This window comes from Alnus glutinosa, chromosome 1 (genome assembly GCF_958979055.1).
Source record: "Alnus glutinosa chromosome 1, dhAlnGlut1.1, whole genome shotgun sequence".
Taxonomy (NCBI): domain Eukaryota; kingdom Viridiplantae; phylum Streptophyta; class Magnoliopsida; order Fagales; family Betulaceae; genus Alnus; species Alnus glutinosa.
The window spans coordinates 38,620,048-38,637,181 of NC_084886.1; the positions used below are offsets into that span (position 1 = coordinate 38,620,048).

Below are 17,134 nucleotides of genomic sequence, written 5' to 3' on the forward strand. Positions count from 1 at the left end.
TGGCTTGTTTATCACTAAAAGTATGTTTGAGATTATGATTGTATAGATAAAAAGTGTGTTTTATAAACTAAATCGCAAAAAATGAATTGTTTCGGAATTGTATTTTTAAGAAATTAGGATTTGAAAATGCAGAAAATATGTCATTTCAAATCGCAATCAAGCGGGTGTGTTTTTGGATATGTAAAATTTTAAAGGCTAACTTGTGATTTTTAAAGCCAAACTACAATTTTGCCATATGCTTAATTGTGTTTTTTAAAAATAATTTTTTTAAATTATACATTTTAAATAATATATTTTCAAAACGCAAATTCAAGACGCGAAAAAAAGAAAAAAAAGAAAAAGAAAAAGAAGAAGCAATAACCCGTCTTTTTGTCGAGCTTGGTGGCTAGGGTTAAGCCTCTCTTTCAAAAACCGTCCGACTTGGGCGAGAAGGGGCACAGAAGTGACTAGAACCCCCTAGAACTCTCTCAGAGTAACCGCTGAGCCTGGAAGATGCCAGCGGCCGCGGTGGAGATGGAGCCAGTGGAGCCACAGTCACTAAAGAAGCTCAGCTTCAAGTCCCTCAAGCGAGCCCTCGATCTCTTCTCTCCTCTCCATGGCTACCTCGCTCCTCCTGACCCCGAGAGGTAAGTCTCCAATTTGCCCCCAAACCCAATTCATTTATTCCTCAGAACCCTAGATTCATAGCATCCAGTTGATTGACTTCTTTTTTTTTTTTTTTTTTTCTTTCTGAATTTCCATTGCTGCAGTAAAAAAATTCGCATGAGCCACAAGGTCAGTGAATTTTAGTCGTGTATGAATAGTAAAAAAAGTCTCGGCATATGTATACTCAAATGGTTTCAATTTTGATGGCTTTTGAATGAAAGGATTTGATTGGGTTTGTAGGTAAGCCTCGAGTATGAAGGACTCAGAGCCACAACGACGAGCCAACCATCTCGGGAGGCTAATGTCGTTCAACCTCCGGTGCCGCCCAATACCCTTGCTCTTCCAGGTACTTTTTACATTGTATTGATAAAAATCCATTATTTTTTGCGCAAAAATTTGTATATAATTAAGCGTTTAAGCGAACCAAGTTGCACTGATTAACATTACAAGGTCGTTTATTTTTAAAATTTAGGATAGATTGGTACTATTTGTGATTCTCTTAAGGGAATTATATGTGAGTTGTGTTGCAGTACATGTGCTCTATTGTTCATTTTTTCTAATCATGTAGTAGTGTTGACGTTTTAAGTCTGGTGTTTTGTCTGTTATTTTTTATTTTTAAATCCAATTGGTGAGGGAAATAAAATTCATGAAAAAATCTGCCGGTGTATAAATTTGTACTGGAATGACATTGGTTTTATTTTGGGATGTGTTGTTATTATTTTGAAGGTCCAGACAATTCTAGTGATCACCAGAAGGGAGGAGCCCAAAATGCTCTAGTTGTTGGTCCATCTATTCAACCAAAGGCACTGTACGTATTCCCTCTCTCTGTTTGAATAATAATCTGACTGGTAATGAGAAATTCTCAAGATATGGGTTCAGGAGTGGTAATCAAGAAGTCTCAAAACCCTGAAGCATGCTAACAACACCCCCCCACCCTTCTCCTTATTTTGTTTATTAAACATTTTCTGTTGAAATCTTTTACAAGGAAACCTTGGCCATTGTATTGAACTATTGCTGATTTTTTTTTTTTTTTCAGGAATGATGTAGGTTTACCGGGCAAAAGCACTGTAGTTTTTTCTGCTTTGGGGTCAACTGAAAGGTTTTAGCTTCTTCTGTATTATGTTTACGAGATACAGACAAGTGGTTAGCATATATTTTTTTAGGGATAACTAAAGAACCCTTAACTTCACAAACAAGGATTTGCATTCTTCTAGTAATTCATTCTTACTTGCTTCTCATTTAATTATGTTACTTATCATCTTTTTCTGCTTAAGAGTCTTAAGAAGAAAACAGTTTCTGCAAAGTGTAGTAATTTTTTGAAAGGCAGCTGTAACGACCCAAGGAAAAGCGCTAGCTACATCTGCGCTATCACCCCAAAAGGACTAGTCAATTTGGAACTTTCCTAAAATATCTTATAAAACTCAGTTTCACCTAGTAACTAGGCAATGTGAGACTTAATACCCATGCGTATTTTTATAAACCACTCACTCTATGTGAGCTATTCTTCTCTTCCTAATATGAGACCGGAGTGTTACAAACTCTCCCCCTTAAATCCCTGACGTCTTTGTCAGGGCCACATCATGCGGTGCTTCAGTACTACATGACCTAGCGTTACTAGGTGGCTATGATATTATTCATAAGGATCCAAGGAAAAGCGTTAGCCACATCTGCGCTATCATTCCCAAAAAAACTAATCAATTTGGAACTTTTCTAGAATCTCTTATAAAGCCCAGTTTCACCTAGTAACTAGGCAATTTGAGACTTAACACTCATGACTATCTTTATAAATAACCCACTTTATGTGGGCTATTCATCTTCCCAATATGTGATCGGGGTGTTACAGTAGCTCTCCACAATATATAGCTGCAGACGAAGATAAATAAAATATATGATTGAAGAGTTGAAATTCTTTTCAAGAGTATTTTTCACATCGTGTTTGCTTTGATATGTTAACATTGATAGACGTGTAAAAAAAATGTTAACATTGATATATCTGACATCAGTTTGAAATTATTTGAGATCTTTAAAGTCCTTTCATCAGATTAATTTCATTCTATTGCCTGGTATCTTGGCACATATGCCCCTTTTTGTTGACATTTACATGCATCATGTGCCGATGCACTTTATCACTTGTTATTGTGTTTTTTTCCTTCGAAAATGAAATTTTTTGTTCTTCTCTCTAAGATACCAGTAGACAATTGATGGTTGATAGAGTCTTGTAAACCGGTGTCCTGCAAAATCTTGCAAATCAATGTTATTTTATGGAATATAGCCCAATTTGACTTAAATTACTTTTGTTTCCTTGTAGGAACTTATCCACGTCCGCTATAATGGAAAGAATCCCAAGCAAATGGCCACGTCCTGTATGGCATCCTCCATGGAAGACCTACCGGGTAAGACTTTAAAAAAAAGTGATTAGTGGATAGGCTGTGGGTGGTGGGAAATTGTGGCAGATTTTATTATTATTTATTGTTCTTTTAAATTACATGATTGTATGAAAGTTTTATGATATAAATCCTCCATTTTTTTTTTTTTTTTTTATAATTAATAAATTGTGTTCCTTTCTTTTCCCTGAAGAAACTTTCATTGTAAACTTTTGAAGTAATTTGTACATTTACGGAGAACTATAATTCTACATCCTTTTAGATAGTTAAAGCATAAGGCGTTAAGTTCCAACTGAGAACATGCCATTAATATGTCTACAGTATTGGTTAATTTCTACACCAAGCGTGATCTATATGCAATTAGTTACACTCATGTCTCAACGCAAAATAAAAATTGAAGAGGATGAAAATAAGGAATGTGTGTGAGTGTCTATGCAGCTAAAATTGTTCCTATTGCTCTACTAACTATAATAAATAGTGATTCCCATACTCAATTGTCAATATTTTGGCCTTGCCTGGCTTACAAGTTAGGTTGGCTTGCTCCTCTTTGCAGGCTGACTTCTTTGATTATGTTTGTTAACTGAATATGTTGCTAATGTTGCTGAATCTTTGCTTTTAAGCCATTTTATAACACTTTACAATTTCATTTTGTAGGTCATCAGTGGCCACTTGGGATGGGTGAGATCTATTGCATTTGATCCAAGTAATACATGGTTTTGTACTGGCTCTGCAGATCGCACAATCAAGGTATCCAGCTTCAATTCAGTTCATCCAAATAGTTTTAGAGAGTTGTTCTAATGATTGGTTATCATAATCATTTGAGCTTTGCTTTGATGCCCTTCATAATTTGTCTTCTGGTTTTTGTTATATCAAATTTACTGTCCCTTATCTCTCTAGCATAGCATTTTTCTAAAAATTTCTTGTTTGGCAAAGTTGAACCAACTAAAAAATTATTGTATTCTGAAGCTCAGTTACTCTGAAAATGGATGGATCAGGAGACAGCGTCCGTTTGGCAACGCTTTTTGCCCGAGCTTTTTGCTTTCTACCAATAAAGCAAAAACATGAACAAATAATTCAAAACTACTTTCACCTATATATCAAATCAAAACACATTTTCAAACAAAAAAACAAAAAGCATCTTCTAAAAAGTTTTGCCAAATGAACTCAGGATTTCTGAGATTTACAAACTGATGATCTGAGATTGGAAAACTAAATATGGTCATGCAATAACCCCAATGTCCTCCAATATTGGAGCTGTTTGGCAACCAAATGTAAAATTTCCAATTCCCATTTCACTTCTCCCAAAAAAATCAAATCAAAAACATTCTGACTTTTTTACACTTTTTACGTCACATCAATAATTTTTTGTTACTATTCAAATAAAAAAACTCACTACAAAGCAAAACTTTTTCACTTTTCCATAAAATATCCACAAATTTTATATCACATCAATCACTTCTTACTACTATTCAAATAAATATTCTATTTCACAATTACTTACCAAACATCTCCATTATATACCTTGTGATCTATATTTCTCTCATAAGAGAGTTTACTGAGTTTTTTTCCCATTTAATTTTTGACTGACAAGATATGGGATGTGGGAAGTGGAAGGCTAAAACTCACACTAACAGGACACATTGAACAAATACGAGGTCAGTTCCTTAGGAATTTTTCATGGTACGTCAAATTCCATTGGCTAACTGTGGAATGGTTGATGACCATATTAATCGAGAACTAACATGGTAAAAAATGTGTTTTCTTTGGCAGGCCTTGCTGTCAGCAGTAAACATACATACATGTTTTCTGCTGGTGATGACAAACAAGTTAAATGTTGGGACCTTGAACAGAATAAGGTTAGAACCTCTATGTAATCCAAATATTCAATGTTTTATTGTATTAGTAATTCTGGTTGTTAAGAATATATTGATTGCTGTTTAGGTTATCCGGTCTTATCACGGTCATCTAAGTGGTGTTTATTGCTTGGCTCTTCATCCCACTATTGACATTTTGCTGACTGGGGGACGTGATTCTGTCTGCCGGGTATACTGTTTGACTACAATGATTTTATTTTTTATTTTTTAAGTTCTTGGTAAATTGGGATCAGAAAGATTTTTTTATGTTTTAATGCAACAACAATGTTTAGGTCTGGGATATTCGTAGCAAGTCGCAAATATTTGCTCTCTCTGGCCATGATAACACTGTTTGCTCAGTGTTTACTCGACCTATGGTATGCTCATTCTTTATCTGGTTTTACATTTTTTTTATTCATTTCATGATATTTAGATATAAGGGCCATTCATCAAAAAAATATTTAGATATAAGGGCCGTCAACAATTTGACTGCCTTTTACTTATCAAAAAAAAAAAAAAAATTTGACTGCCTTTTTTCTAATTTCTTTTTTTTTTTGGTGGGGGGAAGCATCTCATATGTTTTATGTGGCATAGGACATAAGTAGTGTATCCTTTGGAAGGTCATCTGTTTTATGGAGATTACCATACATGTTCGGGGCTTTGTTATTGTTAATTCTATTTGCATTTTTACATCAATGGGCAGGGATTTAGGTTATGTATGAAACTATGTTTCTCATGTTTTCAGGATCCACAAGTTGTTACTGGCTCCCATGACTCGACCATCAAGTTCTGGGACCTCAGATTTGGTAATTTGGGTTTTTGTGATTGATTTATTTTACTTTATTTCCATATTGTTAATGTTTAGTTTTTATACCATGCAATTTTTTTGTATAAATTGTTGCCTTGCAGGGAAAACAATGTCAACTCTCACCCACCATAAAAAGTCGGTGCGAGCAATGGCAGTGCATCCCATAGAGTAAGTGCCTATATATATATATATAACTTGTTACTTGTTAAATAAAAAAAGTTATGGCTTATAATATCATGCTTTTATCAAAACATATTTATTAATGACTTTCTCTTTTTCAGGCATTGTTTCGCATCTGCATCAGCTGACAACATTAAGAAATTTAACCTTCCAAAAGGGGAATTTTGCCACAACATGCTGTGAGTTCTCATCCATTTTTTTTTCCTTCATGTGAATCTGTGGACAATTTACTTTTCTTTCCTGCTAAGATGTTAATATTGTATCCATTTCTTTAACTCGAGAGAGATTGCGGTTGTTTTTTTTTTTTTTTTTTAAAATTTTATTTGTGAGATTGCCGATAGATGGCCATTTATTGATAGTCTGAAGCAGCTAAGTGAAAGCTGCAAATTATGAATCCCCTAGAATTTGACAACTTTTCTGTTGTAAGGAAGAAATTGGTCTGCACAATGAATGATACTCTCATTTGTTTTGTAAGCATATATGTTTACGATACTTTTAACTCCTTTTGAATTAACTTATGCTGCAAGCAGTTGGTAAGATTCCACTCTAAGCATCCACTGAAATGGTTCACCCCTTTTTCTTCTTCTTTTTTTTTTTTTTTTTTTTCTTCCAAGTAGTAGTCATTTACCAAGTCTAATGATAAACTGATATTCTGAGGTTTTGGCCTTTTCTGAGCAGCTCGCAGCAAAAAACTATAATCAATGCAATGGCTGTCAATGAGGAGGGTGTGTTGGCTACAGGAGGTAGGATTTAATACAGGTTGATTGTGAATTAATAGCTTCCATTTGAGGAATATGTTTGGGTGTCTGATGTCTAGGTCCACCATCTGCATTTTACTTTTTCATACCTTTTTTTCTTTTGTTTTTCCATCCTTTCTATTTTGGAAAGATCAGGTGCTTGCTTGTAATTTCACACTGAAGTTGACAAGTTTTCTAGAAATAAATTGCTAAATCTTTCTAATCTTCCTTTTTTTATTTTTATTTTTTATTGTTTTTGTAAGGTGACAATGGGAGTTTGTGGTTCTGGGATTGGAAGAGTGGTCACAATTATCAGCAAGCCCAAACAATTGTACAGCCTGGTATTGTATTTTTGGCTTTATTTTTTTTGGTTGTGGGGGTGGGTTGGCTTTAATAGGAGTCAGAGGTTAATCACTGTTAAATAATTTCTTTCAGGCTCGCTGGATAGTGAAGCTGGTATCTATGCAATTTCCTACGACCTAACTGGTTCGAGGCTTATTACTTGTGAAGCTGACAAGACAATTAAAATGTGGAAAGAAGATGAGAATGCTACGCCAGAAACTCATCCCCTTAATTTTAAACCACCTAAAGATATTCGGCGGTTCTAGAGGTCTTCCTACTTTTTGCTCTGGTTGGTCGTATCGTGCAGCTTCACATTGATTTGGCAAATGTGAAGCAAAGTTTGTCGTGTAATCTGGGTACATGATTTTAGCATACATGCTGCTAATTGCTTCTGTTAACCAGAGAGTATGCAGGGGCTGTCTGGGAAAGAATGACCTATGGGCGGAAAATTCCAAAAATCTGCACAAATTTGGTTTAGGAAGAAGTTTGCTAAAATACTGACAGATTTGGCCGTTCTTGTAGATCAATTGTATTGCTAGTTTTCTTTTGGGTTGATGTGGCTTAAAGTTCAGATAAACAATTCAAACATTTGGCTGACTCCGAAGCTTTTTTGAAGTGATGGATGATAGCCTGAAGTTGGGTTGTAAATTACGGAAGTTTGGGTTAACAGAAATTTGGTATGGCTTGAGAGAAGGATATTTCAATTTCAGTAATCAATAGGAAATGTGATTATAGATTTTGTAATCTATTAAATTAGGCACATTTGAGAATAGTTCTTCGATAATAACAATTTTATCTTACTGTGACTTGTCAAAAAAAAAAAAAAAAAAAAAAATCTCTTATTGGCATTTATAGCTTTTTGTCATTTTCATTGATGACTGTAGTTTTAATCGAATTTGGTCACTAAGTATGAACAGTTCAAGTATTTGTTTGTTTAAATCACATGTACCCAAAAACTATAAGTACTTAAATTAAAAAGCCATGTTTGGAGTGGTCACCACAAGTTGTGCTGATTGGGGGTGGTTAATTCAACCTAATCATAGTTGTTGATTGAAACGAAGATTGTCAAACATACTTTGGCAGCAACGAACTGCTCTTGCATGTGCACACGTGGCTCCCCTTTTCTTCAGAGACAAAATAGTGAGGTTGGTCTGTGCCCAACATGCTCGATTCATGCCAACCCTGGCGGCTTTAAGGAACGTACACGTTTTTTGTGTTTTTTTTTTTGAAGAAAATCATCACCCTACTTTCTTCATCAACAGTCAATATTGTTTCCCAGAAGTCATAAGCAGAGGTTGTGGTCAAAGTTTTTACACCAGCCAAACTCAAGGGGTTAATACTTAATTAGAACCCTCTTCAAATCCACCGACTAGTTGCTTACTTTTGCGAGTTACCATGCGTTTGGGCTATGAGATGATAATGATAAGGAATACAGCCAATTATTTGATCCCTGAATCCAATCCTCGTTCCCTTCAGTCCCCAATTTGCTGCCACGATCGAACATGTCATGGATCAGAAGGCTGCGTTGTCATTTCACTGAAAACTGAAAACTTTTCTACCTCCGTCGTATAAATGACCACCGGTGTACCATATTTACCCAAAAGACAAGAAAAGAAGAAGAAGAAAGAAAGAAAGAAAGAAAGACGTGTGCGGTAGATCTCGAGTAGAGAGTCAATGTTAAGGCCATCAAATCATGAACGTAATTAAGTAATCAATATTGGCGATATCTGCCAGGCGTTAGTTGACTTGTCTTGGTTTATTAAAGAACTCAAAGGCAGCTCTGAAATTGAATCGTTAGCATAGCAATAACATTAATTTTGGCCTAAGAAAAGGAATAAAAAACATTTACTTTACCCTTTGCGTAACTGTTAACAAATATCCAGTGGGATTCAACCAGGTGTCCATACCTTAAAAGTTGCCAAATAGAGAGCGATTATAGTATTATACGGCCAGATTTCCTGCATGGAAGAAGGCCCCTCTTCAACCATAACGCTCACTCTCTCCCCATAGCCATAACCCTCTCTCTCTCTCTCTCTCTCTTCAACCTTAACGCTCACTCTCTCCCCATAGCCATAACCCTCTCTCTCTCTCTCTCTCTCTCTCTCTTCATCCTTAACGCTCACTCTCTCCCCATAGCCATAACCCTCTCTCTCTCTCTCTCTCTCTCTCTCTCTTCATCCTTAACGCTCACTCTCTCCCCATAGCCAGAACCCTCTCTCTCTCTCTCTCTCTTCAACCTTAACGCTCACTCTCTCCCCATAGCCATAACCCTCTCTCTCTCTCTCTCACACACACACACACACACACACGCACACGCACACGCACACAGAGTTCAGAGAAAATGAACTCCGAGCTGATCCATAGAAGCCACAGTACCCAAACCCCACAACCCATTAACCTTCATTCAACAAAATCCTCAGACCCTCTCCGAAACTCGACGAACCCATTCCTGTACATGCTCCGGAAGCAGCGCCTCCTGTTCATGCTCGTCGGAATCGCCATAGCCACTCTCTTCTTTAACTTTATCCCACCACATGATCGCCACCCGGTCATCCAATCAGAGCCGTCCGGTACTCGACGCGTGCTCTACGTCGACCAGGCCGACCACCATTATAATCCACTAGTCGGCCTCGGGCATGTGAATGTGGGTGGGAAAGTGCTACTGGGGCTTAAGGGGAAGACGCTGAGGGTTCTGGTGACTGGTGGGGCCGGCTTCGTGGGGAGCCACCTCGTGGACCGTCTGATGGAGCGAGGGGACAGCGTGATCGTGGTGGATAACCTCTTCACGGGGAGGAAGGACAACCTGGTGCACCACTTCGGCAACCCCAGGTTCGAGCTCATCAGGCACGACGTCGTCGAGCCGATTCTCCTGGAAGTTGACCAGATCTACCACCTAGCCTGCCCCGCCTCGCCTGTGCATTACAAGTACAACCCGGTCAAGACCATCATATCCTTTCCTTTTCATCTTCATTTTTTATACCTGAATATATATATATTTATATACACACACACACTGAGTTGTCTGCTTGGTTTACCACATATCATTTTGGGCATGTTTTCTTACGATTTTCTAAAGTTGGGTTCTGTTGTATTTTATTTTTCTTTCATTGATGGATTAGCAAATGAGTAGGGAAAAGAAAAGAAACGAAAAAACGACGAAATTTGTTAAGAAATATTTGAGATTTGGAAAGGAAGGTGATAAAAAAAATAAAAATAAAAAAAAAAGCTGCCAAATTTTTAGTATCTTTATTTTCCCTTTATTGTGATGGAAACATATAATTAAGAACGTGAAAGATATTTTCGAAAAAATCAGAGGATTGAAAATTTAACGTATCACAAAGAGCCGTGTCACCCTTTCCTTATTTTTGGCCACCTACTTCCGTGGAGCATTTACAGAGGTTCTCGAAGTGATCAAATTTCCTTAAAAAAGGGAAAAAGAAAATTAAATACAAGTTTTAATCAAGAATTGTTTTTATTTATTTTTTTGTTTGGAGTCCTTGATTTTGTTTCTTCTAGGGGCTCACAAGACCAATGTGGTGGGGACACTGAACATGCTAGGACTGGCAAAAAGGGTGGGTGCAAGGTTTTTGCTAACCAGCACCAGTGAAGTGTACGGTGATCCCCTGCAACACCCCCAGGCCGAGACCTATTGGGGCAATGTCAATCCAATCGGTAAAACTCTCTCTCTCTCTCTCTCTCTATGGTCTCTAATGATTCTTTACAATTTGGACAATAATAGTAAAAGACCTCATATGAAACCCACCATACTACTCAGTAGTTGAACAGTTCAAAATTTAGTTGGACATGTGAGTCTCATGCACGCTTTTTCACAACTGCTGTTCAAATTGCTCGAGAACTCAATCTGTCATACATTGAATGTTTGATGAATGATAAATGGGACGATCCCTTTTGAAAGAATTGGGATCCCCTCTAATTGAGTGCCCGGATTGTAATTTTAAGTTGCAGCGTGATTCAGACGACTCACAAAATGGTCTAATGTTTTATGCACATCAAATATGGGTGAGATACTTTTGTAGTATATAGCATTACTCATAATATATATACGAGAAATGATAAGTATACACTCATTTTACGGGGACTGCTGTAGCAGCGTCCATCAATCGTTGAATGAGCCAATATATGGTAGATTGGTAATTCACCCACTGGAATTCTTGAATGACGGCTGCATTTATTGGCAGGGGTAAGGAGCTGTTACGATGAGGGGAAGCGGACGGCGGAGACCTTAAGCATGGACTATCACCGAGGCCTTGGCATTGAGGTCAAATTAATTTGTTCTGAAACTACATTACAATTTTCTTACTTCTTTTTCTTTTGAATTTTCGAGGGCTTTAATTGTATTGTTTTGCAGGTGAGGATTGCTCGAATTTTTAACACGTACGGACCACGTATGTGCATAGACGACGGTCGTGTTGTTAGCAATTTTGTAGCTCAGGTAAGCTTTTCTCTCTCTCTCTCTCTCTCTTCTTTAGCTAATTATTTAAAAAATTAAGAAAAATGTGTAAGTAAGTCCTAATTCACTACTTTTTGTGTGTATTATTTTGTTAATTCATCAATTACAAAGGCACTAAGGAAGGAGCCATTGACTGTTTATGGTGATGGGAAGCAAACAAGGAGCTTCCAATATGTTTCCGACCTGGTAATGCTTTTTTCTTTTTTTATTCAATATATTGCAACATGCATATGGTTCCACCTTCTTCAATACTTTATTAATGACTTTATTCTTCATTCACTTCATTTCTCATATTAAATTAACTTGTTCGAATCCATCTGCATCTTTAGTGGCCGTTGCATGTGTATATTGATTATTTCTAATCTACTATATATATATATATATATACATATCTGATGTACTCCAACATATAGAATTGCATCTTGATTTAGTTTTTTAGTAGAATTTGGTTTCCCTTTGGATCTTAGCTTTTACTTTAATCTAAAATAATCCCTCATGTATCAGGTTGCTTCAAAAGTAATATATTTGGCATATTATGCAATATAAGTTTTAGATTGTCTTAATTTGTAAAACTTTTATATTTCTAAACCTCCAAAGTTCATTTCTTTTATGAGTCTTTTAACAAATTAAAGTTAGTATTTTCGTATAAAGTGGCCCTCCAAAACTAATTTCTAGCATCAGACAATTCCTTTTGAGTTATTGTCTCTCCACACAGAAAATCCTAGTTCCGCCCTTATATATATATATATATAGCAAACTATTGATTAAGAACATTAAAAAAGGTCGGTATTCCCAAGTATGACAACAACCAGATAATGTTCAATATGGTAAACTATTATTGCTATTCATTTGTGATGTTAACAGATAATCTTTTCTATGCTTGTTGAAAAATGTCAATCATAAACTATCTATATCCATGGTAGTTTAACTAGTGAAGGTTGTCATGGGGGTCTCAGTTATGACGGCAACCGGATAGCGCTCAATATCATAAACTATATATGATTGTTATATCATTTGGGATGGCCAAAGATATTCTTTTCTCTGCTTGTTGAAAATGTCTTTTTCTTTTTTCTTTTTTTTTGTGAGCAGTTGAAAATATAATCATATTTATAGTTAGTCATGGTAGTCTAAGTAGTGAAGGCTGTCATGTGGGTCTCAAATCTCAATTATGGTCGTAGTACTTTCTGGTGAAGGCTGCAGCCGAAGGGTTCTCAATCTTTCACTGTCATCCAAGCACATGATCACTGACTGGTCTATGCGATTTCTTTCTTCTTCTTTTTTGCTTCCTCTCTTAAGATATTATAACGAGATGGTCAAAAATGTCTTGTCTGTTGCCTGTTGGGAGGTACGTAGGGGCACCATTATTTTAGCTGATTGAGCAACTTTCCTTGGTAGGAATTTCACCTCCCCTTTTGTTAAGAGTTGTAACCTGAATTTATTCTGTGCCTATCCTCGTTGAAAACCTGAAAATCTATCAGGTAGACAGATAAAACTAGCAGGCACAGACATTTGCTATTATGATAACTTCTGCATCTCCCTTTGTGGATTTAGATCCCATGCAATGATTGCAATGGACAGCCTCATGTGAGAGGCTGCTCGAGTCCCATCTACTCGGGCTGCTGAAGCACCTGTCGGAGCAGGTGAGGCCCGGGCAGCCTCTCACATGAGGCTGTCCTGTTTCTGCCATATCGTCCTTCTCTCTGTTTTCTTCTTTTTTCCTGAAAAGAAAAACCACCATACCATCCTTATCTTAGTCTCTCTAATAAATTCTACCACACAAGATATTTGTGGACATAGATTCTTCTTTCATAACCCCACCTGGTCCCCCTCAAATTAGCAACCCTTCAGGGCATGAAGTAATGTTCTTTTGTAGGTAAATCCCTTCAAAATGCTGTGATTACAGAGCATTTTTTTTTAATGGGAATAGAAGAAAAGAACAAGCTGACAGTACCTGTAGGAGATTTAAATCTTAAATATGTTTGACATTTCCTTTTCATTATCCTATTTGCTTTCTTCCTTTGTGCATGTATATGGTGGAGAAAGCAGGTTGGTTGGGTTGCGGGGTAGGCTTCTGACTGTACTGCTCTGATGTCCTCCCCACTTACATGCTCCCCGTACACATCATTTATGATGAATATAAGACCTGATGACAGATGTTGTGTTGTATTTGCACAAACAATAGGTGGAAGGTCTAATACGGCTTATGGAAGGTGACCATGTGGGTCCTTTCAATCTTGGGAACCCTGGTGAATTCACCATGCTTGAACTCGCTCAGGTAAATATACTTTACCCACATTTCTCTGTATGTTGTCAGAGTATATATTTTCCATAATAAGTTAATTATGTTTCTTTGTAAGAATATTCACCATTTAGGGTTTGATCAAACAAAATTATACCTGAAGAATGGGATTCAGATTGACCGACCCGGCATCTCTTTCATTCAATAATGCCGGTTGGTTGTAATCAATTACCATATTAGTATTATTCCCGCACCTACCTACCACAATTTTCTTGTAAATAGGGATCTTTGTATTGTAAATATAATAAAGTTAATGAGAACACAATGTAGATGTCTAACACCGAATCACCTTTTGTATCTTTTCTCTCTTTTTGCTTCTGCATTTATCTCCATATTTTATATTCCCTATAAAATTCTATATATATATATATATATGTTGCGCACGGGATCTTTTCCTTCTCTTAAAGTTTTATTTAAGCAAACTCGATGGTAATTACGGAGAGTGAATTGGATCCTGGTTTGTGCAGGTGGTACAAGAGACGATAGATCCTAATGCAAAGATAGAGTTCAGGCCCAACACAGAGGATGACCCACATAAGAGGAAGCCAGACATCACCAAGGCCAAAGAGCTTCTTGGGTGGCAGCCAACTATCTCCCTTCGCAACGGACTTCCTCTCATGGTTGAAGATTTCCGACAACGTATATTCGGCGACCAGAAAGACACCACTGTTTACAATACCATAAAGTCCGCAGCATAAATTTATGTATGTTGAGGGACATTGAGAAAGATTGATTATTGATAATGAATATAAAATAAGAGGAACCTTTTGATTACCTACCTTTCTCTCTGTTACTGTTCCTCACTCCAGGAATAAGACTGGCAGCAGCTGTTCACAATTGCAAGGGAAAAAGATTATTTATTTATGAGAGTTGTAGTAGAGCGATCAATCTTTTTGTATATGTAGAGTAATCTTCTTTGACGTCCATGTATAATTTTATTTTCTTATTTTTTTTTAATATGCTCTAGGCTGCTATGTGTGACATTGTTAAAAAAGTTTGGTTCTTGAATTTGAATGCATTTCTCAACAACAATGGAAGAATATTGTCCCTAGGATCAAGTTATCTTTTGAAGTGCTAAACATAATGTTGGGTAGATAGAGCAGGAGATTATGCTCTTAATATGTGAAAAGCAAAAGTTGGACATACTTTCTCAATTTCAGCATCCTGATGGTTCATTCTCTCCTAATGGGTATCTGATTCCTTGGCACTTGATACAAAATTGGGAATCCTTTACACTTGTCATATTTGCTGGTGTTTAGACTTGTGCAGAATTGGAATTGGATGCTTCACTTCACTAAGCAATAAGCATTTATATTGGGTGCATAGGCCAACCTTCATAGTAAGAAGTTCTTTATATCCACCACAAAGAATTTCAAGTGAATAAGAAGCCAATATACATACCATAATTGCCTTTACGATGGTGTGACTTTATTTTTTTTCCCCTCAACTATTTTTACTTTATTTTCTCATGAAAGTAAGTAAGCCTATGTTGAGTCCAAATTTTGCTACAAGTGTATTTGTTGTTACCGTACACAATAATGATGAATAATATGAAATCGAAAAGAGAGAGTAAGAGAAAATAAAGATACAGATTTACGTGGTTCAGTAATGTGCCGAAGTCCACGTGAGTGCGGCTATATTTCAATATATAATTTAGGGTTGCAACATAACATACTTATAATAAAACCCTAATTGTACGGACGTATTTTGGAAAATCCCAAAATACCTTGTACCATTTCGCTTCGCTCCAACAACTGGCCTCTATACTAGCATCTCGCATTACTCTTTACACCTGAGAGAATATGAGCCACTTGTTCCAACATGATCCAAAATATTCCAAGGGCTACCAGTACAATCTTACAAAGATGTATTTAGGTACCTTAGATCAAGTTAATTAACCACATTCCCCGCTTTAGCTCTTTTCAAAACAATAGTTGTTACTGCAACACATTTTGAATTAATAAATGCTAAAAATTTAGACCAGTAACCGAGAGAATGTATACCCCAATTCTTCTTTAGAGAGCATGAAACGTCCCTAATTTTTGCCTATGTTAAGCTTACCTTTGAATTTGATATCGTGACTCCATGATCTTCTTGATCAACTAAAGAGGCTCCTTCAGCGTCCGTTTATCCTCATGATTAGGAAGAGAGAAAGGATACAACTAAGGAAAATGCTACTAAAGCATATATACCAAGGAAAAGGCATTATAGCCGTTGCATGATCATCGAAGGAAGGTCTTTGAACAACACGCATGAGTGTGTAAGGAAGAGTATGAACAGCTGGAGTAACATGCACCATATCTTCAACATCCTCTTTTGATTCAATTCCACAATCTCAATAGCGTGATCTTCATGAGATTTTATCATGATTTGATTTGCAGTTGGAGGGGTAGCAGCTTCAGCTGTTGCTAAGTCACTTACACTAACATTCCCTGCAAGCTAATGGGTGGATTCGTCACCATTAACTTGGATTTAAGAATAGAAAACCTTGCTGAGGACATATCCTTACTAAAAATATCAGCAACCTAGGCTTGAGGAGAGATGAACTTGATCAAGATGTCTCCATTGATTACCTTTTCATAAATAAAATGGTAATCAACCTCGATGTGCTTAGTGTGAGGTGGAACACAGGGTTGGAAGCAAGGGCCAAAGCATTCATGTTATCACACCACAATATAGGAGCCGACATGAGGGGAATGCAAAGCTCCTTGAAAAGCATCTGTAGCCAGAACAACTCGGCTGTTGCTAGTACCATTGAGTGGTACGTTGCCTCGGTAATAGACCGAGACACGACTGCATGTTTCTTGGCACTCCAAGAAACCAAACAATTGCTAAGATACACCCCAAACCCTGAAGTGGAACATCAATCATCAGGGCGGAAGCCCAAACTGAGTCATAGAAAGCTTGCAATCGAAGATTACCAGAAGTATACAGAAGACCATGATCAATGGTTTTCAGATATCGTAGAACTCACTTAGTTGCTGACCAATAAGTGGTGGATGGAGAAGCATATGTTGACATAGCTGGTTCATGGAGAAGGCAATCTCTAGCCTAGTAAGAGTGCACTATAGAAGTTTCCTAACAACTTGGTGATATTGAGTCAAGTCTTGCAGAGGATTCCCATCATACTTGGACAGTTTGGAGCCCATTGAGCATGGAGAGGATGCATGCTTAGCACCAAGCACGTGGGCGCGATTCAATAAATCCTCGATGTATTTGGCTTGACACAAGTGTTGGAAATTAGAGCTTCGTGAAGTTTGAATACCAAGGAAGAACCCGAGACTGCCTTAATCTTTCAAAAGAATTTTTATTTTTTTATTTTTTGTAATTGAACTATGAGAGTAGTAATAATAGATAAATGAGTCCATGTAACCACAATGTCATTGAGATATATCAACATAAACACCTTAATGTT

The 17,134-nt window shown here is 36.9% G+C and overlaps 2 protein-coding genes across 2 annotated transcripts; both read left to right on the forward strand.

Moving 5' to 3' along the window:
* Nucleotides 1–365: 365 nt before the first annotated feature.
* On the forward strand, nt 366–7,749 carry LOC133880575 (protein pleiotropic regulatory locus 1). Its single transcript, XM_062319555.1, has 17 exons — nt 366–626; nt 750–774; nt 886–991; nt 1,372–1,453; nt 1,682–1,744; nt 2,954–3,038; nt 3,684–3,776; nt 4,621–4,684; nt 4,800–4,885; nt 4,971–5,072; nt 5,176–5,259; nt 5,628–5,688; nt 5,792–5,858; nt 5,972–6,049; nt 6,549–6,613; nt 6,871–6,948; nt 7,043–7,749. The coding sequence occupies exons 1-17, from the start codon at nt 493–495 to the stop codon at nt 7,213–7,215; spliced, it is 1,446 nt and encodes a 481-aa protein (XP_062175539.1). The 5' UTR covers nt 366–492; the 3' UTR covers nt 7,216–7,749.
* A 1,442-nt stretch (nt 7,750–9,191) lies between these two features.
* On the forward strand, nt 9,192–14,674 carry LOC133880580 (UDP-glucuronic acid decarboxylase 2-like). Its single transcript, XM_062319568.1, has 7 exons — nt 9,192–9,896; nt 10,474–10,621; nt 11,149–11,228; nt 11,319–11,402; nt 11,532–11,606; nt 13,603–13,695; nt 14,187–14,674. The coding sequence occupies exons 1-7, from the start codon at nt 9,291–9,293 to the stop codon at nt 14,415–14,417; spliced, it is 1,317 nt and encodes a 438-aa protein (XP_062175552.1). The 5' UTR covers nt 9,192–9,290; the 3' UTR covers nt 14,418–14,674.
* Nucleotides 14,675–17,134: the final 2,460 nt, after the last annotated feature.

What these genes read in the sequence shown, in the direction of transcription:
- LOC133880575 (XM_062319555.1), top strand. Translation starts at nt 493, where the DNA reads ATGCCAGCGGCCGCGGTGGAGATGGAGCCAGTGGAGCCACAGTCACTA. An exon ending in GCTTTGGGGTCAACTGAAAG is followed by an intron (nt 1,745 to 2,953) that starts GTTTTAGCTTCT and finishes GTTTCCTTGTAG; the next exon opens with GAACTTATCCACGTCCGCTA. An exon ending in CCAAACAATTGTACAGCCTG is followed by an intron (nt 6,949 to 7,042) that starts GTATTGTATTTT and finishes AATTTCTTTCAG; the next exon opens with GCTCGCTGGATAGTGAAGCT.
- LOC133880580 (XM_062319568.1), top strand. Translation starts at nt 9,291, where the DNA reads ATGAACTCCGAGCTGATCCATAGAAGCCACAGTACCCAAACCCCACAA. An exon ending in TCCAATATGTTTCCGACCTG is followed by an intron (nt 11,607 to 13,602) that starts GTAATGCTTTTT and finishes CACAAACAATAG; the next exon opens with GTGGAAGGTCTAATACGGCT. An exon ending in CCATGCTTGAACTCGCTCAG is followed by an intron (nt 13,696 to 14,186) that starts GTAAATATACTT and finishes TGGTTTGTGCAG; the next exon opens with GTGGTACAAGAGACGATAGA.